The sequence below is a fragment of the Papio anubis genome, chromosome 8 (assembly GCF_008728515.1).
Source record: "Papio anubis isolate 15944 chromosome 8, Panubis1.0, whole genome shotgun sequence".
In the NCBI taxonomy this organism is placed as follows: domain Eukaryota; kingdom Metazoa; phylum Chordata; class Mammalia; order Primates; family Cercopithecidae; genus Papio; species Papio anubis.
Window position 1 is genome coordinate 63,028,407 of NC_044983.1, and position 25,519 is coordinate 63,053,925.

Consider the following 25,519-nt stretch of genomic DNA (forward strand, 5'->3'; position numbering starts at 1 on the left):
TATAGAAAAATGTCAATGAATGTTAAGAATTAGAAAATTGCTATATTGCAACCCAATATCTGAGTAAGGCAAGGATCATCAAATGGGTGCTAAAACCATTGAGTGGGCCAGGTGTGTGGTTCACACCTGTAATCCCAGCACTCGGGGAGGCTGAGGTGGGAGAATCACTTGAGGTCAGGAGTTCAAGTGCAGCCCGGACAACAGAAGCAGGACCCCATCTCTACAAAAAAATACAAAAACTAGCTGGGCATGGTGGTGTGTAACTATAGACTCAGCTACTCAGGAGACCAAGACAGGAGGACTGCTTGAGCCCAAGAGGTAGAGGGTGTAGTAAGCCAAGACTGTACCACTACACCCCAGCCTGGGTGACAGAGCAAGACCTCATCTTGGGGGGAAAACAAACAAACAAAAAAATACTCGGTGAATAAATTTTCATATGGTCTCGAAGTATCCAAGTATCACCTCAGATTAGCTATTAATCACAAAATGAAAAAGTTCCTTTACAGATAGCTGATAATTACCATCTTAACCAAATGATCCAACACTACCACCAACAGGGGGGTAACCTGTCATTATGTACCAATTTATATGATGTAATATTAAGTACTAATATCACCTATGCAGTATTTTTGCCAAATATGCTTAATCTAATCATGTAGATGACAATCTCAATCTACTCATACAGGATGGTAAAGAAACCATCCAATAAATACAAAATTTGAAATATTCTACAAGGCAAAAGATTCTTCAAAAAAGTAAATGTCATGAAAGTTGGGGAGAAAAATCAAGAGGACTTGTTCTAAACTAAAGAGACAGATAAGCAAATGAGAGTGTACCCAGGTTGAGTTCTGGATTTAGAAAAGAAAAGAAAAGATATAAGGGACACATTTTGAGAAAACTTGGAACATTGAAAAATATACATATATTAGATATTCTTGAAATCACGTTAATTTCCCTAGGTATGAAAATGGAATGGTGCTTATGTATGAGAATGCTCTTATTTGGAGAAGATATATGCTGTGAGGTATTTAGGGGTGAAATGTCATGATGTATACAACCGATTTTCAAATGGTTCAGCAAAGACACATACATTATGTATATGTGTATTTAAAGATACATAAAGCAAACATAGCAAAATCATTAACCATCAGTGAATTCAGATAAAGGACAGGTGTTTCCTGTACCTTTTTTTGAACTTTTCTCTGGGTTTAACGTTTTTCCTAAGTAAAAGGTTGCAGAAAAATGAAAACTTTCACTTCAGACTCTGTATTCTGTTAGGTGCTGGTGAATTTTTTTTAATAAAGGGCCAGATGACAAACATTTTAGGCTTTAGAGGTCATACAATCTCTACTGGAACTATTCAACTTTACCTATGCAGTGCAACAGAACACCTATTCAACTTTACCTATGTAGTGCAACAGAAGACCTCTCTATAGGCAGTATGAAAACAAATAAGCATGGCTGTGTCACAGTATTACTTTACATACAAAAATAGGTAGCAGGTTGAATTTGGCCCACAGGCCATAACGTGCCAACTCCTTAACTATACATGTTTAAAGAATGCAGGGGGCATGCACTGCTATTTTTTCTTCTCTATTTTTTTTATTTTTTAAATATATATTTTAAATTCATACGCTTCAAATCATGGTCTCTTCTTTAATCTCTACCATTTCCCACTTGGTAGTCTCATGGCTTCACTATTAATTTTAACAGAATGACTCCCATCTATAGTACCTGCCTTGACAACTCTTGAGCCAGAGTTTTATTTTCCATTATGTATTTCATAATCATTTCCACACGGATGGCCAACCTGAAGGTCAAATTCAGTATACCAAAAGTAAATAAGTGCCTTTTTTCCCAAGTGACTTATCTTCCAAGATGATTCAATTCTACCAATAGTATCACCACCCACCTATCCATTTAGGCTCAAAAACTGAAACACTACCTGTGCAGAAAAGAGGTAACATAGCAGGCCAGAGACTGCCTATCCTTAGAAAGGCCTACTTGCAAGACTGGACTTTGGCTGGCACCTGGAAACTTGTATTTTGGGAGGGATCCCACTATTCCCAGAACTGATAAAAGTGGCTATGTCTAAACTGTACAAAGAGTGTAATTTATGCTGAACACTAACCTTCCTTCTGGTAGCCTGGAATTTTGGTACATGCTAGGTGCCTACATAACAGCCCCCAATAAAAACCTTGGGCCCTGAGTTTCTAATGAGCTTCCCTGGTAGACAACACTTCACAATTTGAATTAAGAGCATCCTGCATGGCTTCACCGAGAGAAGATATTTGGAGTAGGTACCTGATTCTCTCCAGGCTTCATCCCATTTACCTCTTCCTATTGATGATTCTGTCTTGTACTTTTTCACTAATAAATCATGCAGTGAGTACAACTATACGCTGGGTCCTGTGACAGCTTCCAGTGAAATCACCAAACCCTGGGGTAATCCTGAGGGCCTCTGACACATTTTATTTTCTCTTCTTTACCTACTTAATCAGTTACAAAGTCTTCTTGATTCAATATCCATGATACCACTTATCCATATTTTTGTCTCCATTTCCACGGTTTCTGTCCTATCCAGGCTTTGATTACTGTGCTGGTCTCCTACTGGGAATTCCTATTTCCAGACATAGTTTCTTAAAGGATAGTTCTGGTCATTTCATTTCTCAGTGCTAAAATCTTCCATATTAACCCATTTGTTCTAGAATCAAGGCCAAAATCCTAAATGTGGAATTTATAACTTTCCATTGGTTGGCTCCAAACGTTTTAATTTTGCCCTTTATATTCTACACATTACAAAGTCTCCACAGTCAGATGAAATCCCATAGACAGAATAAAATAATTTTGAATGAAGTATACTACCTCCAACAACAATGTTCACCATTTCTTCTACAATGTTCTGTACGATGTCTTGTGGCTTTTCCTCACAATCATGGTTTTCTCCATCATATAACATGTCATTTTTAGATAATGCTTTAAAAGAAGAAAAATTCAACAGAATATTATTTTAACTTTTTGGAAGCTTTTTACTAAACATTTACGATGAAAAACTCCTAAACCATGAGGAATAAAAGAAAAAACATCAAATAAATGACATGAAATTAGAAGCAATTATATGTTAAACCTTCAAAATTTAAACCAAAACTTAAATATTTTCCAAATTCAAGTCAATTTCAATAATGATTCATTTGACAAGCTATTACATTATTACACTTAACTGAATTTTCTAGATTAGTCCTTTAAGAACCAAAACTTTAAAAAGCATTTTAAATGAAACATTTCTAACATGTCCTACAGATGCTTACTTATACTTAGTACACACATTACACTATCCCTTATCAAATATACTGAATGTAATTAGGCTGGGTATAGTGGCTCATGCCTGTAATTTCAGCAATTTGGGAGGCCAAGGTGGGTGGATCACCTGAGGTGGGGAGTTGGAGACCAGCCTGGCCAACATGGTGAAACCCCATCTCTACTAAAAATACAAAAATTAGCCGGGTGTGGTGGCACACGCCTGTAATCCCAGCTACTCAGGAGGCTGAGGCAGGAGAACTGCTTGAACTCAGGAGGTAGAGGCTGGAATGAGCTGAGATTGCACCACTGTACTCCAACCTGGGAGACAGAGCAAAACTCTGTCTCAAAAAAAAAAAAAAAAAAAAAAAAGGTAATTCAAGCTTGTTTTGATTACTTAGGCTCATCAATAGTAATATCAACATTGTACTCTATGGTGAGGTCCCTGAAGAAGCATCTGGGCCTTCCCCAATACTTTCTGGTCCTTCCTATTTTTTCACCAACAGAATCTACATATCTAATGTAAAACTAAATTTAAGAAGCTAAAAAAGAATTCATTGTCCAATTTAATGTAAAAACAAACAAACAAACAAACAAAAACAAAACACCAACAGATAACTGCCAATCGAACTTCTGAACAGCGTAAGAGAAACTGATGAAATCTGATGTTCTGGATAGCTTGCACAGTCTATTGCAGAGAAAAACAGTAATTCCACTGGGCTTTTTAAAATGTTGAAAATATGTCAAAGCAGCTCAACTATCACTTTAGAATGCTTTGGGATTCAAAACGCTGTCTTGAGCTACCGTCCTACACCAAAGGGCATCAGACAGCATATTAGCTGGTGGTGCTGCAGTTTCAACTTCTTGAACCTTCCCACTACCATAAAGGACCACTACAGCTGAGCACAGGGGTCACACCTGTAATCCCAGCACTTTGGGAGGCTGGGTGGATCACTTGAGCCCAGGAGTTCAAGACCAGCCTGGGCAACACATTGACACCCAGTTGCTACAAAAAAAATTAAATATTAGCTGGGTATGGTGACATCTGCCTATAGTCTTAGCTACTTGGGAGGCTGAGACAGGAGGATCGCTTGCGCCCGGGAAGCATGCAATGACCCATGATTGTGTCACTGCATTTCAGTTTGGGTGACAGAGCAAGACCCTGTATCCAAAAAAAAAAAAGGAAAAAAGGTGAAAAAAAGGACCACTACTTATAATAGTGGCTTCTAGGTGCCTGTCCTCCCTATAATTTCACTTTTGCTAATTTACTGTCCGTAGTATCCTAAAAATACTGAAAGGAAAAGAGAAAACCAGATAAATATGCATGTAAATGAGCAACCTTATTTTATAAAATATCCAAATAAAAATAGCATTTGGAGACTTCTGTGAATAAAAACATAAATGTCTTGAAAGACAATTCTTCTGCCATTCTTGTTTTATTTCCACGCTCTAGTTGGCTAAAATTACCTCAAGTCTGAAAACTCAAGTTTCAAAGTAACTAAATATACATAACCACTATCTAAAAATGTACAAAATGACTAGTGAAGAGTCAGTTTTCACATAAGTATCTGAAAGAAACAGAACAGAATAATAGTGACTAATACTTGTTACATGTAGGAAGTGCTTAGAAGTTAACTACTATGTCCAAAGTCATGCAGCTGGTAAGTGACAGAGATGTGCTCCAAAAACGCACTCTGAACCAATGGCTGTCGAGCAGAATTTTCATTTATATCAGTTATTGGGGGAAAAACATCTTTAGAGCCAAAATAATCATGACAATCCCACAGGAAACTATGTCTTTCTAACTCTGTATTCTACAAGGCATCTACAGCAGTACCTCATACACAGCAGATGCTCCCATTCCTTGGGTCTTAGTCCATGTTGTTTCCTTGGATGGAAAATTTCCTACCCCCATCTATCAAGATTCAACTAAAATATCATTAACTTTCCTACAAAGAAATTTCCTAACTCTTCTCAGCAGAATTACTTCGTGCATGGCATTTTTAGGACACCTATCACATATTATACCTCATTTATGCTCGACTTCCAGGTATGCTAAGATCACACTAAAAGCAGTGGCTGTATCTCCATCATCTTTTTAACCTCAAGTCCTGGCATGGTGCCGAAGACACAGTATGCTCAATGAAGGTTTGCTAAATACACAGATAAACAAAATAATAAAGTCCCAGCTTTATTAGAGATTAGCCCTTTGAATCTGCCCATTTATAAGCTCACTGTGAAAGCAGGGGAAATTTTGGCAAGGGTAGGCTAGACAAATGTAAATCATTTAAGTGGTATGGATTCACTATTAGATTCAGTACTGTGAATGCTTAGCTTATCAAAGTCATCCTTTTTAAAACAAATAGTGAAGTACTATTTTTAAATGCATGCTTCTCAGAAAACTGGGGGTAAAATGTAAAAAGGCACATATTCATGCCACTAGTAAGTTTTGGAAAAGGCATGGTTTAAAAAAAAAGAAAAGAAGAGCTGAAAACATATTATAGAAGTCCTTCCTCAAAGTAAAAACACAGACTTCAGATAAACTGTAACTGACTCCTAACATGCTAGTTCTAGACAATCACACTGGAGAGGCAACAGAATTGTCATCATTTAAAAATGACATCAAGCTAAGGAAGGGCAAAGGGAACACCACAAATTCTCTGGTAGTTTCACAGAACAGCTGAAGCTGAAAATAACATTTAGGAAAACAATAACTTCATGGGATTATTTTTACAGAGAAACAAATTTGTAAGCTAAATATAATTTTTATAATCTTATAAGCATTTTCTTATAAATATACACTTAAAAAATCAGAGAACATCTCAATTTTAGTGATTACTATGCATCATGATTTTAAAAACGAAAATTTTTGTCTATCAGTTGGTTACTCAAAAACTTTTTTATATTTAATTTCAGTACTTTTTATGACCATAATCATATTTTTAAAACTGGTAATGATTTTTTAAAATTTTCAGTCATATTCCAGAAAACTTTACTAGGTCACTTGTTTGCTATGAAACCAATTGTAAGAAAACTGAAATTCCTATATAACATTCAATGGACATTTATGACCCTCTTTAGAAATATATCTGAGCTCCAAAGGAAATCTATAAATCATACTGCTCATGAGATGCTAATAAATGCAAAGTATCATTCATAGATACCTTGTAGGGTAGAGTCAAATTAACTTTACCACCTACAATGAGGAAAGTCCACAATTACCACAATGTGTCTGACAGACATTAAATCATATTATCCTTTCAACATTTCTTCATCAAAACTCTCATTCCTACACATTTCCCTTAACATACACCCCAAACCCCCTTTTCAAGAAGATTACTTTCAGCTGCAGTTGCCTGATCAGCTTCAGTCTGTTCATTTTCTGCACTGGAAATATCAGATCCATTTTCAGGTTCTGTGTCATCCTGAAGACTTTTATCTACATCATTTGTATGGAGGTCAAGGTCCCTTTCGTGTTCTTGGGATATGTGATCAACAGTCTGAGGTGGCAAATATCTAAGTTGAGGTGATTCAGGCTCATGATGGCTTACTGGAGACTGTAACAGATGCTGCTGCTGCCGATGCCTTTCTTTTTCCATTTGTTTTGCTTCCTGTAACTGGAAATAAATAAAATTTCCAGTATTAGTAAATTAAGCTGTTTAAAATTTGGAAGGATAATGTTACCTCCAACAATCCTTTCTATAAAGTGCCATTCTCTCTATGCTTGGAAATTAAAGTTTATCAGAAATGGAGAAGATAAACTATACTAAAAACAATGAACAATGTTTACTTCTTAGGTGGCTAGAAATCAGCACATAAGAACAGAGATGAAAGACTTCCACTATAAAGCATTTTCACTGCATTTCATATTTGTGTGAAACACACACACATTCACTTTTGCTTATACATACAGAATGAAAGTCTATAAAAATACATAAGAAGCTGGTAGTAACGGTTACCTATAGAGGGTCGAGATTAGGAAATAATAAAACGGGAAACCAGAGTGGGAGGGAACTTGTCAGTGTTTATCCTTCTGGAGCATGTTCTTATGTCACCTTGTCAAATATCTTTTAATTAAAAAATATTAAAATTACATTTAATAGAATTACAATGAAGGCTTAAATCACTCTACCCAGTCATCTAATAATTATGAAAAACACTGTATCTACAAATGTCTGAATTTTATTTTAGAAAAACTGTCATTATTATGTATATAATACTATCTGTAAAACTGGCTCATAAAATGTTAAAAACATTAACAGTTGGGATCACAAGATTTCATTTTTTAGCACTTTATTGCTTTTCACACATCTCTTTTGGTCCTTAAGACCAGATAAGAATGAGTCTCACAGAATTCATTTCCACCAAGATAAATCTTATACAGTACCAAATATGAACAATTCACATTCTCCAGTAATATTCCAGGTTAGGTGGAAATGCCAGAATTATATGAATTTATAAAGTAAGCTTGAATTAAAAGATTTTAATAATAAAGTCTGACAAGATTTGCTTTGTGGGGAGTTTTATTTTGTGGGGGAAGGGAAAAATTAAGGTTACCAGTAGTTAATATCAAAGAATTCAACGTCTAGTTTAGAAGATTTTAGCAAATGTGGAAGTTAAGTCATCTGTATCCCATTTTCCCTTACTTTCTCTCCCTTTTCCACCTTTTCTATAATTATCCACAGCACAGAACTAAATACCCTTTGTAACACAATACATGTTCATAGCCTTTACCATAATTCAGTTCTATAGTTGTTTAAGGGAAACTCTTTGCCTCAAATGTTCGTAAGATCTTCAAAGGTAATAGTCAAGTCAGTTTTGCTCGTCACTGTGTAAGTGAGACCTAGCACAGTGCCAGGAACATATAAGGAACTTAATAAAAGTCTGTTAATCAAATCAAACCAATAAAACTTTGTTATTAAAAAGTGACAAAAATATTTTATTTACGTCCTCCAAAAAAAGCAACAAAACCACTGTTTGTGGCTGCAAAATATTAGAAATAAATTAATGCCACTACAGAGGAGAGTGACTATATATAAAAGACTATACTATATGCTTAAGTACTATACATCTATAAAAAAGAGTGAGGAAGGTCTTTAAGGACTGATATAAAATGCTTTCTAGGACATACTGTTCAATGATAGCAAAATACTAAAGAGAATGTATAGCATGTGAGATAGCTAGTTTTCAAGATGGTCACCGATGAGGTCCACCTCTCAATTTCACTCCCTTGTGTAGTCCCTTTCCACAATGTACCTGTGTGCCACTTCTGATTATAAGGTAGACATGTGGCTTCTGTCTTACATTCAAGGGGTGGAAAGAAGGGAAGAAGAGGAATGCAGTGGTAGGAATTAGGAGGAATTAGTACTTTTCTGAGTAGACCTTTTGTACAGCTCTAACTCTTAAATTGCAGTAATGTTTTACATACCTAAAAAATAAGTAAATACAGTTCGCCCTCTGTATCCATGGGTTCTACAGCTGTGGATTCAACCAACCAAGAATTGAAAATATTGATGGCGGAGGGAAAGAATGGCTGTGTCTGTACTGAACAAACATGTACAGACAACTTGGTTTTTTGGTCATTATTCCCTAAACAATACAGTATAACAACTATTTACAAAGTATTAGGTACTGTAAGTAATCTAGAGATGATTTAAAGTATACAGAGGATGTGTGTAGATTATATGCAAGTATTACACCATTTTATAAAACAGACTTGAGTATCCATGGATTTTGGTATCCATGGGAGGGCCCTGGAACCAATTCCCCATGAATAATACTGAGAGACGACTGTAATTAAAACTAACCAGAATGTGACAAATACCAAAAATGAAAAGCAGAGAGTAACAAATGAGTCTACTGAGGGATGACTGTAACTAAAGCTAACCAGAATGTGACAAATACCAAAAGTGAAAAGCAGAGAGTAACAAATGAGTCCAACTATTATCACAAAGGAATAGTATTACCCTATTCAGAGTGTGAGGAAGAAAGGAAACTAATCTAAGTAACCAGAAAATAATATTTTGAATGGATAAGGCTAAAGACAAAAAAACCTGAAATGCTATAACCTACTTAGTAAATTTGCTTCTAACACTGGTAATGATCAGCAATTCTAAAACTAATGGGTATAAAGGATTGAATAATCAATGTATTTAGAATATAAAAACCATATTTCTTATTGTTTAGAGAAAGAAGTTTACAAATAAAGGGAGAAGACTGAAATGAACCCCGTATTGTTGCACTGGAATCAGAAATATCACTATGAACACATGGTTTTATTACCAACATATGGAAACTCACATACAGGTGTGGGAATTGAGTGGGACAGAAGGGATAGTACCTAAATACACATTTCCTAACTCTATCTGCTGAGAGGCCTAGAAGCAATAACACAGAGTGACAATGAATACATCTAGCACTCAGATTTTGGTTTCTAAACACCATTCTCCAATCAAAAAAAAGAGCTAGAGCTGCTCCTTATTGAAGTGGTTGATTCCAAGGTTGAAGCTGGGAAAATTCAAAATGAGCCTGGAACATCTTGAGAATCCAAAAATTATGGAAGTACTCAAAAAAGGATGGGAGCTAGTCACAAGGACACAGGGCCAAAACTGTAATAATTTGGGCAACAAAATAAGTAACGGTAGCACACATTACAACCATAAAATAAATATCTGTGACTACAGACTGATATAAATAATTGAATAAATAATTAAGGGAGAAGAAATTCAGTTAATAAATACAGAAGTAAAGAGAGAAACAGGAAAATCATTAGGGAAATGCCACAATAATTAACTGTTGCCAACAAGACCTACTGATAGATATCAAAACTGAGGGAAGTGGGGGGAGGATCTGAGGAGAAACAGAGTATTTGCACAGTCTTAAAATATCTCCCCAAAGACATTTATTAATTGCAAAAGAAAAACTACTAACTTCATAGTGGAGGAACCTGACAGATAACTACCTTAAGCAAGTGATCAAGGTTAACATAACCAACATTAAGATATACCAACACCATGAACTCCTGACAAAACGCACTGAAAAGGACACAACAGATATTCTGGCAAAAAACTGCACAACCTCATTCTAATCATGAGAAAATATCAGAGAAAGTAAACTGAGGAAAATTCAACAAAATAAATTATTAGTATCCTTTTAAAAATGGCAAGATCATGAAAAAGATAACGAAAAGTTGAGGAACTGTCACATACTGGAGAAGACTAAGACATAGAACTAAATGCATACTAAACGCAATGTGGGATCCTGGGTCAAATCTTAAAACATTGGTGGGAAAATTGGTGAAATTCAAGCAGGGTCTGTAGTTTAGTTAACAGTATTGTACCAGTGTTAATTCTGCTTTTGATAATTGTACTATGTAGGTATGTAAGTTAACTGCATTAAGCGAAGCAGGGTGAAGGGTAAAAGGGATTTCTCTGCAAAACTTTTGCAATTTTTCTCTATGTTTAAAAAGAGTTCAAAATAAGAAGCTTGGTGTGAATTTTTAATAGTGAAGACCTAGGCAATTAAAAGCAATTCTCTAGTTGCTGACCTCTTAACAATCAACCTGAAGCAGTATAAAGTATAAGGAATATCATGCCCCTTTATCATATGGGGGGAAACATGTATTTCATTTCAAAAGTACAGAATATTTCATTTCAAAAGTACAGAAATGTACTTTTTTAAGGCTTAATTAATAATTTTATTTCAGATTAGATTAAATTATTTTATATCTACATTACACTCTACTAAGCTTGAATGCAATAGAAGTAGTAATTCATAACTACTTCCACAAGGAAGATGGCAATCAGTATATTTCACATTCTATTTGTGAACAACTAAAAATACGTTGTCCAAAGTTAAATCAGTAAACCTTAAAACAAAATAAAACACAATACCACAAATCTCCAGTAAGTGGAACTGTAAATAAAAGACATTCTTTTCTATAGGTACAAAGATTTCACTCTAATTACTGTAAACTCCTTTCTATATTTAATGCCTGTTGTGTTCTATACAATCTCTCCCTTTTTAAAATACTTACTGCTTGGTTTTCCATGCGTGCAAAGATAACATTTAGCATCTGAGTGAGAGTAGCTTTGGCTGTTGTCTGATTGATGAGATTTTTGCTTGCTAAGTAGATATTGTAACATGTTCTCACAGCTTGCAGTACAGTCCCTTCATGAATTTCTATGTGTTGTGATGTTACTGCAGTAAGTAAAGCCTTTAAGAAGAAAAAAAAAAAAGGACAAAGTTAAAGAGATTTTCTTTTTCTTTTTTTTGAAGACAGTCTTTCTCGCTCTGTCACCCAGGCTGGAGTGCAGTAGTGTGATCATAGCTCACTGTAGCCTTGAACTCCTGGGCTTAAGTGATCCTCTCACAGCAGCCTCCTGAGTAGCTGCTACACGTGAGTACCACCACAGCCAGCTATAGGATTACAGGTAAGCACCACCACACCTGGCTAATTTTGTTTTATTTTTCTGTAGAGATGTAGTCTCTCTTTGTTGCCCAGACTGGTCTCGAACTCCTGGCTTCATGCAAGCCTCACCTCAGCCTCCCAAAGTACTGGGGTTACAGGCATGAGCCACCACACCCAGCCTTAAAGTGGTTTTCTGCATCTAGAGTTTCAGCACAAAAATTAAGCATTTTCATATTACAATGAAAACTTTCAGAAACAATTACCACTTGCAGGTAGTATACACAGAATTTCTACTGGCCTTGAATATATCATCAACTGTTAAAATATTTGATGTTTTCCTCACTGTGGCAGTAGTTTCCACATAATCTGAAAACCATTTAACTGATTTGCTTCAACCAAGGTTTCATTTTAATGAAAATACTATTTAATTTACTAAAATGCACAGCATGAAAGCTGTTACAGTAGAGCACAGATATGTCACATGAGATATCTGTTGAACTAGACCACCAACTTGGGAAGATACACATTGTGTCTTATTTGCCTCTACATTTTTCTGAGATCTTTTTTAACATACTGAACTCAGTAATTGTGGTGGTGGTGTTATTGTTGAAGAGGTTTATAAATGTTTTAGAATAAAGCATGTAAAATAATCCTAAAGTAGCTGGGCATAAGTGGCATATACCTGTGGCCCCACCTACTTGGAAGGCTGAGGTGGGAGGATCATTTGAGCCAGGGAGGTCAAGGCTACAGTGAGCTGTGATCATGCCACAGCACTTAGCCTGGGCAACACAGTGTGACTGTCCCAAATTAAAAAGCAAATTCCTAAGGCAAATACTTCAATAAAATGAACAAATTTCGCCTATGTGAATTTTCACATATTGGGTTACTTACAATTTCTCAAGAGCAAAGACTCTTTTGTCTTCTTTATGTTGTACAATGCTATGCAGAGTTAGCATTAATGGGCATTATCTTAAACCATAAATGATATGAAACTATACATGATAGGTCAAAATGATCAACCTGTTTTGTTGTTTTTTTTTCTTTTTTGAGACAGGATCTCACTCTGTTGCCAAGCCTGAAGTGCAGTGCAGTGAACACGGCTCACTGAAGCCTCAATTCCTGGGCTCAAGTGATCCTCCCACTTCAGCCTCCTGAGTAGCTGGGACCACAGGCACACATCACCACATGTGGCTAATTTTTAAATTATTTTTTGTAGAGACAGGGTCTTGCTGTGTTGCCCAGGCTGGTCTTGAACTTCTGGGATCAGGTGACCTTCTTGCCTCGGTCTCCCAAAGTGCTGGGATTACAGGCATGAGCTACCATGTCCAGTATTTTTTTTTAGAATAAAAATATTATATGGCTTCTGAAGAAACACCACTATAAAACTGAAAGGCTCCAAAAGGGCTGTATTCACACATGAAAGAACCCTTCATATATATATATAAAAAAACAATTTCAAAAGTACTGTATTATATATAGCACATGAAAATTTTACTGCCATAAAAACACACCATTACCATTAGCAATAACATTAAGAACTCAGTATCTGTAACAGAATGAAAACATTACTAATTTTTCCCCAAAGGAATTCAATCAAACAGGTACACTACAGCACGAACTCAGAACAGGGTTTTGCCGAATAAGTTCAATAGACGGATGCATGCAAGGATATCAGGAGAGTTGGCAGACAAGTAGTGTCCATCTAGTGATTCATGAGTTGAGAGGACACCCTATGAAGGGTCCAATAGTACAGAAGAAACTAGAAGGGTCACAGCTTTAAGAACTACCCTGAAGTTTGATGGATGGAATATATATGAAAAACATGCCAGAAACAGAAAAGCTCTGGAAGACTCTGGGGGCTAAGCCTAAACTGAGATCTTCAAAAGAAGAGATATGAGAACATAGTTTTCCTCTAACAAACTCTTGGCATACAACATTAAAATCTCCTAATATGGAGTCTAGAAAGCATCCAAATAACCTCTTTTTTTTTTTCTTGAGACTGAGTTTCACTCTGTTGCCCAGGCTGGAGTACAGTGGCATGATCTCAGCTCACTGCAACCTCCGCCTCCCAGGTTCAAACGATTCTCTTGCCTCAGCCTCCTGAGTAGCTGGGACTACAGGTGCCCACCACTATGCCCAGCTAATTTTCTTGGTATTTTTAGTAGACATGGGGATTTCACCATGTTGGCCAGACTGCTCTCAAACTCCTGACCTCAAGTGATCCGCCCAACTTGGCCTCCCAAAGTGCTGGGATTATAGGCATGAGCCACTGCGCACAGCCTCAAATAACCTGTATTATAGCTGGAATGCACATAAAATGATCTTTCCTAATATTTTAAGGTGAAAGGCATCTGAATTTTGAAGATACAGATTATTAATAACAATTTTACTTTATATAATAATTACCTTTATTATCTGCAGCTGAACTCCTTCATCTGTCTGAGGGCCCTGAAAGCAGCCACATATTGTTTCAATAATTCTATCAATTAATTTTTTGCCTGGTGTTGTACTATCTGGAGCATTGCCAGTCAAGTGCCCATAAGCAATAAGTTTCTAAAACAGAGAAAGAAAACAAAGATCCTAAGTAACAAATATTACATATACTAATGCAATATACATTAAAATTACAGTATACAATTGAATATATATAAAAATTTTTACATAAAAATACATAGGTATTATCAAAGCCAAAGCTATACCAACTTTTTCTGTAGAAACTTTATTCATATAAATATGTATTTATACTTGTAATAACCACAAAAACAGAACCACAATAAACCATCAGGTAATATTTTGAGAAAGCCAAGCCTTGAGAACCTGTCTCTGATGAGTTAGAATTGCTTACTGTGGCTGGGTGCAGTGGCTCATGCCTGTAATTCCAGCACAATGGGAGGCCTGCTTGCCTCCCACACTGCCAGTCCACATTGGGCGGACTGCTTGAGCTTAGGAGTTCGAGGCCAGCCTGAGCAACATGGGGAAAACCTATCTCTACAAAAAATAAAAAATTAGCTGGGTGTGGTGGTACATGCCTATAGTCCCAGCTACTCAGGAGGCTGAGATGAGAGGACTGCTTGAGCCTTGGGAGGTGGAGGTTGCAGTAAGCCGAGATTGTGCCACTGCCCTCCAACCTAGGTGATAGTGAGACCCTGTCTCAAAAAAAAAAAAAAAAAAAAATTGCTTATTGCTTTCCATATAAACAAGGTTTTACTGATACTGCTTTTGTGAAAATTATCTTCATGCTTTTAAATGACCCCCAATCTCTTTTCAAATGATTCATCAATATATATAAAACCCAGTTTCCATATACTAGTTGAAATAAATCATAGATTTGTTCATTCATCATTATCAGTATACCCTGGAAGGAAGGCTTCAGATATTACCATTCTAATTTTCCAGTAAAAACAAGATCACAAATCGGATGAACTTAACTTTAACCTAGCCTTAAGGACAAATCATATGGTCTTTTCCTAGCCACTTAATTATAGTTGAATACATATAATGCCCAAATAGTGAGAACACCTGAAAAGAGAAGTATTCCTCTACTTAGAAACTTGTCTTACAAATATAATATCTATGAGGATCCTCTGTCTATGTGTCAAACAAGGTAACAGAGTTCAGAAATTTTTCTGACATAAATGACTGCCAGAGCTAAAGTATAGCAGTTAAATATTAAATTATATTAAGCTGCCAATATTAACCTATTGCTTCATATAAAACAGCAGACACACTGCCAGGCACAGTGGCTCACAACTGTAATCCCAGCACTTTGGGAGGCCAAGGCAGGTGGATCACTTAAGGTCAGGAGTTCAAGACCAGTCTGGCCAACATGGTGAAACTGTCTCTTCAAAAAAAAAAAAAACAAAACAAACAAAAAAATTAGCTTGGCGTGGTTACACACGCCTGTATTCCCAGCTACTTGGAAGTCTAGGGCAGGAGAATTGCTTGAACATGGGGGCAGAAGTCACAGTGAGCCAAGATTACGCCACTGCACTCCAGCCCAGGTGACAGAGCAAGCCTCCATCTCAAAAAAGTAAACAAACAAACAAACAAAAAAACAGCACTTAGAAAAATTATTTGCAAATGGTGATGTATGTAAAGTCGGCAGCAGGTTAAAAGTATTACGGATCTTGCATTTCACTGATGAGAAGAGACCAAATCAACACTTTCCATTACTGATAATCTTACTAAAGATTTTATACCCCACTAAGTTAACGATTGTTATTAAACTAGAAACGTCTTTTTGCAACTATTATTATGTCTTAAACATAAAAAATCATTTGGATTTTTTATCACAAAAAAGAGTATTAAAAGCTTTCATGGAAATGTCTGAATCATCAACGTGAATAATGTTTTAGAAACACATTCAAAGTAGACAGTTTTTAGAAAGTGCCATTTTACACATACCTGTAAGCAATCTAGAGATGTACTAACTATGCGGGGACATTTGGACTGGCATGCCAACTCAAAAGGCAAGAAGTACTTGTCTGCTTCAATAAAATTTGTCTTTGATTTCACTGGTGGAAGGGTGCTTGATCCAGCTTTTGCTTCTCCATGAGGAGGACTAAATGAAAAAGAAAAGTCTGATTATAGCATATCACATTTATAATATTGATGAAAAACCCATGTAGAAACACAGAATTTCAGTTCTAAAAGGAATCTTGCTAAACCAGTCGTCTATCTTCCCATACTTCAAGAAGAAACTCAAGCCCAGAGAAGTGAAGTGGTTTGCCACATGGTCAAAAGCTAGTGTCCAGAGCTGTGACTGAACACAAGACACTGAAATCTTGTCTGCAAAACTGGTCTACAAAAACTGTGAAATTCAAGGTGCTTCTATTACAGAAATATTTTATTGTCACTTAACAAATTTGGCATTATAATACCTTAAAAAGCAATGGCCTTTCTATTTGTCCTTAAGTCAAAAAGTGAGCTTTTTAGTTATTCGATATTGCCCTAAAAAGGTCAACACTACCAAAAAACCTAATAATTTTTTCAAATATGAATCAAAGTCTACGAAAAGACTCTGAAGGCTATCTTATGGTATTTTAGAAGTATCTTTAGATACTTATTTACATGAGAATCTTTTTGTATTTTTAAGTATGCTTAGAGCAGAGCCTGGTGGCTCATGCGTGTAATCCCAACACTTTGGGAAGCCGAGGCGAGTGGGTCACTTGAGTCCAAAAGTTCGAGACCAGCCTGGGCAATATGGCAAAATCCTATCTCTACAAAAAATTAACACAGGCATGGTGGTGCTCGCCTGTAGTCCCAGGTACTCGGCAGGCTGAGGTGGGAGGATCACTTGAGCCTGGGAAGTGGAAGTTGCAGCGAGCTGTGATCACACCACTGCACTCCAGCCTGGGCAACAAAGCGAGACCCTGTCTCCAAAAAAACACGTGCATACATTTTTATAAATATATATAAAAATAGGTTTTAAGAAATATAATCATATATTTTGTTTGTTTTTATGTAACTGTATTTCTTAAAACCTATTTTTAAAGTTGATTTTACTATAAACTCGCATGCAGAAAATTTGCCACACTAAAATACAGATGACTGTATTGTTTTGACCAAGACTGACAAGTTTGAAAATTATTTTTACTAAAGAAAAGAAATCCCACAAACCTCTGTTTTTCAGTTTCTGCTTTTATTTCCTCTGAGGGGGGAAAAAAAAGAAGCATACATTAGAAAACTTGACAACAAAAAGACTGAGTAATTTCATAATAACTTTTATAAACTCATTTGGACCTTCTACATAAAGTTGGAAAGAATGCAAATTTAATAAAAATTAGGTGCTAAAATTGTTCCATCTAAATTTTTTAATTTACACAAATAATATAAAACTATATGAATAGGCACATTAACAATCACAAGGATAAGTGAAGTTATAGATTATTAATTCCCAACACATTTCCTTTTCTCAAAATATTTTCTTTTTTGTCAAGTAACTATTTATATTAAGTAGAAGTATTAATATTAAGAACACGGCCAAGTTCAGTGGCTCACGCCTGTAATCCTAGTGCTTTGGGAGACCAACGCAGGAGGATCACTTGAGGCAAGGAGTCTGAGATCAGCCTGGGCAACAAACACCCCATCTCTACAAAATAAAAAAAAAAAATGTAAATCAGCTGGGCATGGTGGTGTACACCTGCAGTCCTAGCTATGTGGAACAGGGGGTTGAGGTAGGAAGGTCCCTTGAGCCCAGGAGTTAAAGGTTACAGTGAGCTATAACCACTAGACTCCACTACACTCCAGCCTAGGCACAGGAACAAGACCCTGTCCTCCCAGCAAAAAAAAAAAAAAAAATCACAACAGAATAATGTGTATGCTATATATTGAAGTCACAAAATATATGGCAGATGTTTGGGGACAGGGGGAAAAACACCTCAATGTACCAACCTTGAGATTACCCCAGGGAGATTATCAGACCAGAACTATAACTTCTTAAATATGTTTGTGCATTGATATTTAACTACTTTTTCTATTTATGACTATACAAGGCCCTATAAAATACACATGCTCAATTTAATGGGAAATTTTCCCTTTCACTATTTACACTATAAGGTATGAGATAAATTAGACAAATCCTACCTGTAATAGAAGAACCTTAAATTTAATTGGCTGAGCGCAGTGGCTCATGCCTGTAATCCCAGCACTTTGGGAGGCCAAGGTGGGCAGATCACCTGAGGTCAGGACTTTGAGACCAGTCTGGCCAACGTGGTGAAACATCGTCTCCACTAAAAATACAAAAATTAGCCAGGCATGGTGGTGTGCGCCTATAACCCCAGCTACTCGGAAGGTTGAGGCAGGAAAATCACTTGAACCTGGGAGGTGGAGGTTGTAGTGAGCCAAAATCACACCACTACCCTCCAGCCTGGGTGACAGAGTAAGACTCCATCTCTTAAAAAAAAAAAACTTTATTAATTAATTTATATATTGGGGAATCTGACTGATTGACTAAATCTGCTTGAAATTTGGAAGAAAGGTTTTCAAATGTGTGCCAAGTACTACTACACTTTACATATACTAAACTTTACACGACTATTACACTTTACATGCAACTAATGTATTTATGTTTGGCAACAATCCTATGAGGTATGTACTATTATATCTTCATTTTAAAGACTGGAAAATTGAGGAAGAGAGGTTGAATAACTTGCCCAAGTGTTGCATGGCTTGGACATATGGCTAATCAGGCTTCAATAAATATTAGGTAATCTAACTACAGATGCTGGTTTATTAACCACTCTATAACATAGGTGTATCTGAGAAACTGAACAAAATGTGCTAAACTGGGGTATGATAAACAATCACTGGCCTATACATTATTATTTAACACTATCACTAACTGAGCATCTTTCATGTATCAGATACTGTATTAAACTCTTTAAAAAGCGACTTTGCCAAATCACTTTGCTATACAATTTCTACAACTGATTCGCACAATCCATACAACTTATTCATACAATACGTACAAATTTACTCATTGCCTACTGTGTGCCAGGCATTGGATGTTCAGTATTTCAGTTTAGCTTTCTGTGAAACAAACCCCTTTCCATTTTATCACTGGTAGAACTAGAAGGGAGACAGTGTAAAAATATTATCTGCAGCTATTTAAAATACTACTTTAATAAAGGTTCACAATGATATTTAAGTTCTGTATATCAGCTACCAAGATTTCACGGTTCACCAACAGATACAATAAAAAATAATCTAAATCACTTTAAAATGTATGTGTGGGCTGGGCGCAGTGGCTCACACCTATAATCCCAGCACCTTGGGAAGCAGAGGCACATCGATCACTTGAGGTCAGGAATTCGAGACCAGCCTGGCCAACATGGTGAAACCCCATCTCTACTAAAAATACAAATATTAGCCGGGTGTGGTGGTGCACGCCTGTAGTCCCAGCTACTTGGGAAGCTGAGGCACAAGAATCGCTTGAACCCAGGATGCGGAAGTTGCAGTGAGCCAAGATTACACCACTACACTCCAGCCTGGGCGACAGAATGAAACTCCGTGTCAAAAATAAATACAATAAAATATATGTATGGATAAGGAAGAAATGCTGTGCTGACTGCCCTAAACCGTCATAAAATAATTTAAGTACTTTTCATTTTTAAAAATTATCATTATTTAAGAGGCTGAGATACTACTACAAACCAGTAAGGTAGGAAAAAGGCAAGGCAGGGGAAAAGGAGCTGGCAGTTTTTGTATAAGGTGAATTCCCATTTATAAAATAATTCCAGAATAGAGTATTCTAGTTAAGTAAATTATACACTAGGAATATCAGAGGAAGTGAAACATTTTAAAGAGCACTGTGTTTTGATACCAAATATCTCTAAATAACTGTAAGCATGAGAAACAACTCTAATTTCACTAACTACTAGATTATAAAGGTTCCTTATATTCTAAAACATGGGTGAACAAAAGCCTACCATATGTTTTTGTGCAGTCCATGAGTGGAAGAATAGTTTTTACAGATAAACGTCTGCAATCAACTTGATAGGGAAACTAAGGATCAGAATAAAAAATGGCCAGTTCTAAGGTCAGATAGCTGAGAGGCAGTGATCCAGAAACTTGTTTCTCTAGTCGTTTTGTTTGTTTGTTTTTGTGAGATGGAGCTTCGCTCTTGTTGCTCGGGTTCAAGCGATCCTCCGGCCTCAGCCTCCCGAGTAGCTGGGATTACAGGCATGCGCCACCACACCCAGTTAATTTTGTATTTTTAGTAGAGACAGGGTTTCTCCATGTTGGTCAGGCTGGTCTTGAACTCCTGACCTTAGGTGATCAGCTGGCCTCGGACTCTCAAAGTGCTGGGATTACAGTCATGAGCCACCGCGCGCGGCCTTGTTTCTCTAGTCTTAGACTAGCGTATTACCCACTACATTGTGCTATATTTAAGCAAACTTCTAATAACTGGCGCAAAAGAACTGAAAAATATCATTCTACAATTATCATGGCAAACACATTACATTCCCCCGTCATCTGCAGGGGATATATTCCAAGACCTCAGTGGATGCCTGAAACCTCAGATTAAATCAAACTTGATTTCTGTCAACTAGAACACGTTTCTGTTCACGTCTTTCACGACAAATTTAATGCCTTTTTCATCTTAACTAAGCACTTATCACATACTATGGCCGTAATTTTCAGTTTGAAGTTCGACAGCAAAACTAGCAAGAATTCTTTTTCCTTCTTCATAATTTCACAGACAGAAGATTCTTTCTTACTACAGATCTTAGTAACCTCAGCATATGATTTTTTTTTCTTAAGTTGAGAACTTTCACCTTTTCACTTAAAGAAAGCATTTCACAAGCTTCTCTTTGGCATATCTGAACTGCCAGTATCACCACTCTTGTGCTTTGGGGCTATTAAGTAAAATAAGGGTGACCTGAACACAAGCATGCCCTAATGCAACAGTCAGTTGTGATAACTGAGATGGTTACTAAGTGACTAAACGGGAAGGTAGCTTATAAAACATGGAGACACTGGACAAAGATTCACATCCTGGGTAGGACAGGGCAAGATTTCATCATGCTACTAAGAATGGCATACAATTTAAAACTTAAGAATTGCTTATTTATGGAATTTCTATGTAATATTTTCTAGCCAAGTCAACACTGTTTATAAGGCGCAGGACTTGTTTAATGAACAGGAAAGACTTTTTTTTTTTTAAACTGAGTATGTACAAGTTATACCTAATCTCCTAAGTATATTAAACATCTCCCCTCATAGTATTATTTTAACTATCAACTTGTTTAGCTGCTCTTTTTTCCACTTTGACAGTACAAATACAACCCCCAAAATAAAATTTATATGGATTCAACAAATTTTATTATCTACACACTATGAATTATTTGTATTTACCTCTCATTACATCAATTTTGTCTTATATATAGTGTAATTTACAAAGTGATAGCAGCTACTCAATGCAAACTACAGTGGTAATTTAAGGAAAGCTCTCAAAGGCAAACGGATAGTTTTGTTTGTTTTGTTTTCCTTTTTTTAAGACGGAGTCTCACTCTGTTGCCCAGGCTAAAGTGCAGTGGTGCAATCTCAGGACGCTGCAACCTCCTCTTCCCGGGTTCAAACAATTCTCCTGCCTCAGCCTCCTGAGTAGCTGGGATTACGGGGCGCCCGCCACCATGCCCAGCTAATTTTTGTATTTTTAGTAGAGTCGAAGTTTCACCATGTTGGCCAGGCTGGTCTTGAACTCCTGACCACAGGTGATCCACCCGCCCTGGCCTCCCAAAGTGCTGGGACTACAGGCGTGCGCCACCGCGCCCAGCCACAAATGGATAGTTTTTAATAAACACATTAGAACCTACACATCCAAAGCATTGTCTCCTTCAAAGCAGTAACTGTGGGAGTCTATATATCAATTACCATAATGCTGCTAGTATTCAAAAATATTTATGGAATTCATCTTTTTGTGTTTCTTTCCTGCTTTCCTCTTTCTTTTAAATGTATAAACTCACAAAGGAAAATTCTCTAGAAAGAGAATCAAACCAGCCACCAATTAATCACAAGTAGCTTTGAGCCAAGTCTGAAGAAAGGAATGTGACTACAAAAGTTAACTTCAGTATTTCTGTGATCTGACTCAAACTTTATGTGTGCAAGCACTATTCTAAGAAATTATTAGTAAATGTAAATTCCATGGACAAGGAAGAAGAATGGAACAATCTCATTAACCTAGTAGGGCAAGGATATATTAAGAAGAAAAGGGGTTCTGGCTTGCATAACTGGATAACAGAGGTACTTAGCCACAATGCCATTTTCTCAATGTGCAGGGGTAGAGTTGGAGGAGTAGGAATGAAGAAGAGTTAATGGTCATGTTTTATTTTAAGTAAGTGTGGGATATTTAAATAGCAATATTCAGCAAGAATCAAGATTTATGAATTTGAAAACTGGGAGAGAGTGTGGCCGACTATATTTCCCAAAAAGACCACTATGGTGTCTGCCATCCCACATGTTCTTCTACAGAGTGACCTTGCCACCAGGAGATAGTCTAATTCCCCTCCCCTTAAATCTGGGCTGGCCTTAGACATTCATTTATAGCCAACAGAATGCAGTGGAAGTGACAGTTAACAACAGCTGAGGTTAGGTCAGAAAGGCCAAGCAGCTCCTGGCTGATTCTCTTATAACAGAATTACTGGCTTTCCAGGCATCCCCTCTTGGAGCCCAGTGGCCCTATTGTGAGAAGCCCAAGCCACATGGAGGCTACATAAAAATAGTTCCGTCACCAGTTCCAGCTGAGCCCAGCTTTCAAAGTCATCACCATCCAGGCACCAGACATGTAAGTAAAGATGGCTCCAGAGGATTCCAGTTCCTGGCCATTCACATCTCCCTCAGTCATTTCAGTTTGCCCAGCTGAGGCCCCAGACACTGTGGAGCAGCAGCATACCCCATCTGAATTCCTGACACACAGAACCTGTAAGCATAATAAAATGATCACTGCATTACACTACTAAGTCTTGGGTGGTTTATTATACAAAGATAGATACCTGGAATAGGAAAAGTTAAAGAGGCTTAGAGAGAATGGGGTTTGAAATAACTTCTTGGCAAATGGGAGAGAGCTACCTAGAGGTACAAAAGGATTGCCAGGATCATGGAAAGTTCTTTTAATGTGTTGTGAAAATTCAGATAAGGAAACCACATGGTTAACAGATACAGAGCTTAATAAAATGCAGCTAGGGCTTTGTTCCCTAAATCAATTCCTTTGTAATATGCCTGGCAATCCCTGACTCCTCCCCTCAAGATGGATGGAGGCTGAACTTCACCTCTTAAGTGAAATATTCCACAGCCTCAGCCTCTTGCCCATTTGCCATTCTCACTCATCATCCCTGCTTATGTGCTCCCATAGAACCAAGGACCAATTTTTATAAGGCACTTATTTATAAAGCACTGAGATTATTTGCTTACCTTTGATTCTGAGCTACCAGAATGCAAGGAACTTTTTATTTTTAAATTTAATTTTATTATTTTAATGGACACATATTAATTGTACATATTATATATTTATGGGGTACAATTAGGTGTTTTGATATGTTTTTACAATATGGAATGACCAAATCAAGCTAATTAACAAATCCAAGTCACATACTTTATTTTTTATTGTAAAAACATTTAAAATCTACTTTTAGTAATTTTGAAATATATAATGCATTATTACTTATTACAGTCACAGTAGCTAAGATATGGAGGCAACCTAGGTGTCCATCATCAGATGAATGGATAAAGAGAATCTTATAAAATATACAAAATGGAATACCATTCCGCCTTAAAAAGAAGGAAATCCTGTCATTTGCGACAACATAGGCAAGATATTACACTAAGTGAAAAAATGGAAGATATTACGCTAAGTGAAAAAATGGAAGATATTACGCTAAGTGAAAAAAGGCACAGAAAGACACATGATTTTACTTGTATGTGGAATCTAAAAAAGTCAAACTGATAGAAGTAGAGAGTAGAATGAGGGTTACCAGAGGTTAGAGGAGGTACATAAATGGGAAAAAGAGAGATAATGATTAAAGCATACAAAATTTCAGCTACACCAGAAGAATAAGCTTTAGTGATCTGTTACATACAACAGGGACATTTTTCATTCTTCTTTGCATTCCTAGCATCTAGCACAGTGTGACTTACATAGTAAGCAGACATTTAATAAACGCTACCATATTCTGGAGAACTATAAGAGAAAGAAAAAAATAACATCTTGTTCTTTGCTATTTTCTTTCCTTTTCCTTTGCATACCTTCCCTATTTATGATTATTACATATAACATCAGGGACAGAGAGTGACACTGTTCCTAAAGCCATCTGTTTTGAGTTTATACAAAGTGTAACCTCTACTTAGATTCATAAGTTTTTAAACAATTTAACTGGTTAGAAGAAACAAACTATGAAGCCCAGGTGATATGGAGAAAAAAATACTTTTTACTCATCAGCATCAGAGTCTCAGATAAGGGGGGTGTTAACCAGCCTCTTTTTTCAAACAAAACAAAATCTTGTGAATGGTCTTAATCAATAGTTTTCCAACGTTTCTAACTGCACACCACTATCCTGGATCCCAGAAAACACCTACATATATGTTATGGAAATAAAAATTTAATTATTATCCTTGTTATTCTGGGATATATTTTCATTTCCTATTCTATTAAAAACCAATCATAACACCAGCCATAGGCCACAAAAATGACTTCATGATCCAATGCTGGGTTGTAACCACTAATACAAAATACTTTGGTATTATACACAAACCTATAGATTCAGCTGAGCAAACCCAAACAGGATAGAAATCCAAGTCAAGACACATCAGAATCCAACCCCAGAAAACTAAAGACAAAACAATCTTGAAAGCAGGTAGAAAGAAATGACATAATACCGATAGAAGAAAAATGATTAGAGTGACAGTGGATTTCTTATTGAATACTATGGAAGCCAATGGGGGATGTGGCACAACATTTCCAAGAGCTGAAAGAAAAGATCTGTCACCCAGAGTTATACAGATAATCTGTGAAAAATCCTAAAGGAATAAAGTTTAGTAAAATCAAGATCTTCTCAGATGAAGGATAACCAAAAAAAAAAAAAAAAAACCTGTCACCACAAGATCTATCCTAAAAGAATAACTGAAGTTCTTCCAACACGAAGGAAATCATAAGTTTTGAAACACCGTGAAGAATGGGAAGTGTAAAAATACAGAAACGTACAACACTATTCTCTTGAGTTTTAAAAATTATGCTACACATTTAACACAAAAAATAAAACACTGTCTTATGTGGTTCCTAATGTATGTAGGGGAACTATTTAACACAATACTATA

The 25,519-nt window shown here is 36.5% G+C and overlaps 1 protein-coding gene across 5 annotated transcripts in view; it reads right to left on the minus strand.

The window, feature by feature from the left end:
- ARFGEF1 (ADP ribosylation factor guanine nucleotide exchange factor 1) overlaps positions 1–25,519 on the minus strand; it is a 144,946-nt gene that overhangs the window by 88,423 nt on the left and 31,004 nt on the right. For all 5 annotated transcript variants that reach the window (XM_009213136.3, XM_021942403.2, XM_031669602.1 and 2 more), the window contains 6 exons: positions 17,327–17,357; positions 16,112–16,268; positions 14,114–14,260; positions 11,333–11,512; positions 6,638–6,914; positions 2,866–2,976 (listed from right to left, as the gene is read on the minus strand). In XM_009213136.3, coding sequence (XP_009211400.1) covers positions 2,866–2,976; positions 6,638–6,914; positions 11,333–11,512; positions 14,114–14,260; positions 16,112–16,268; positions 17,327–17,357 — 903 coding nt within the window. The remainder of the gene's footprint in view (positions 1–2,865; positions 2,977–6,637; positions 6,915–11,332; positions 11,513–14,113; positions 14,261–16,111; positions 16,269–17,326; positions 17,358–25,519) is intronic.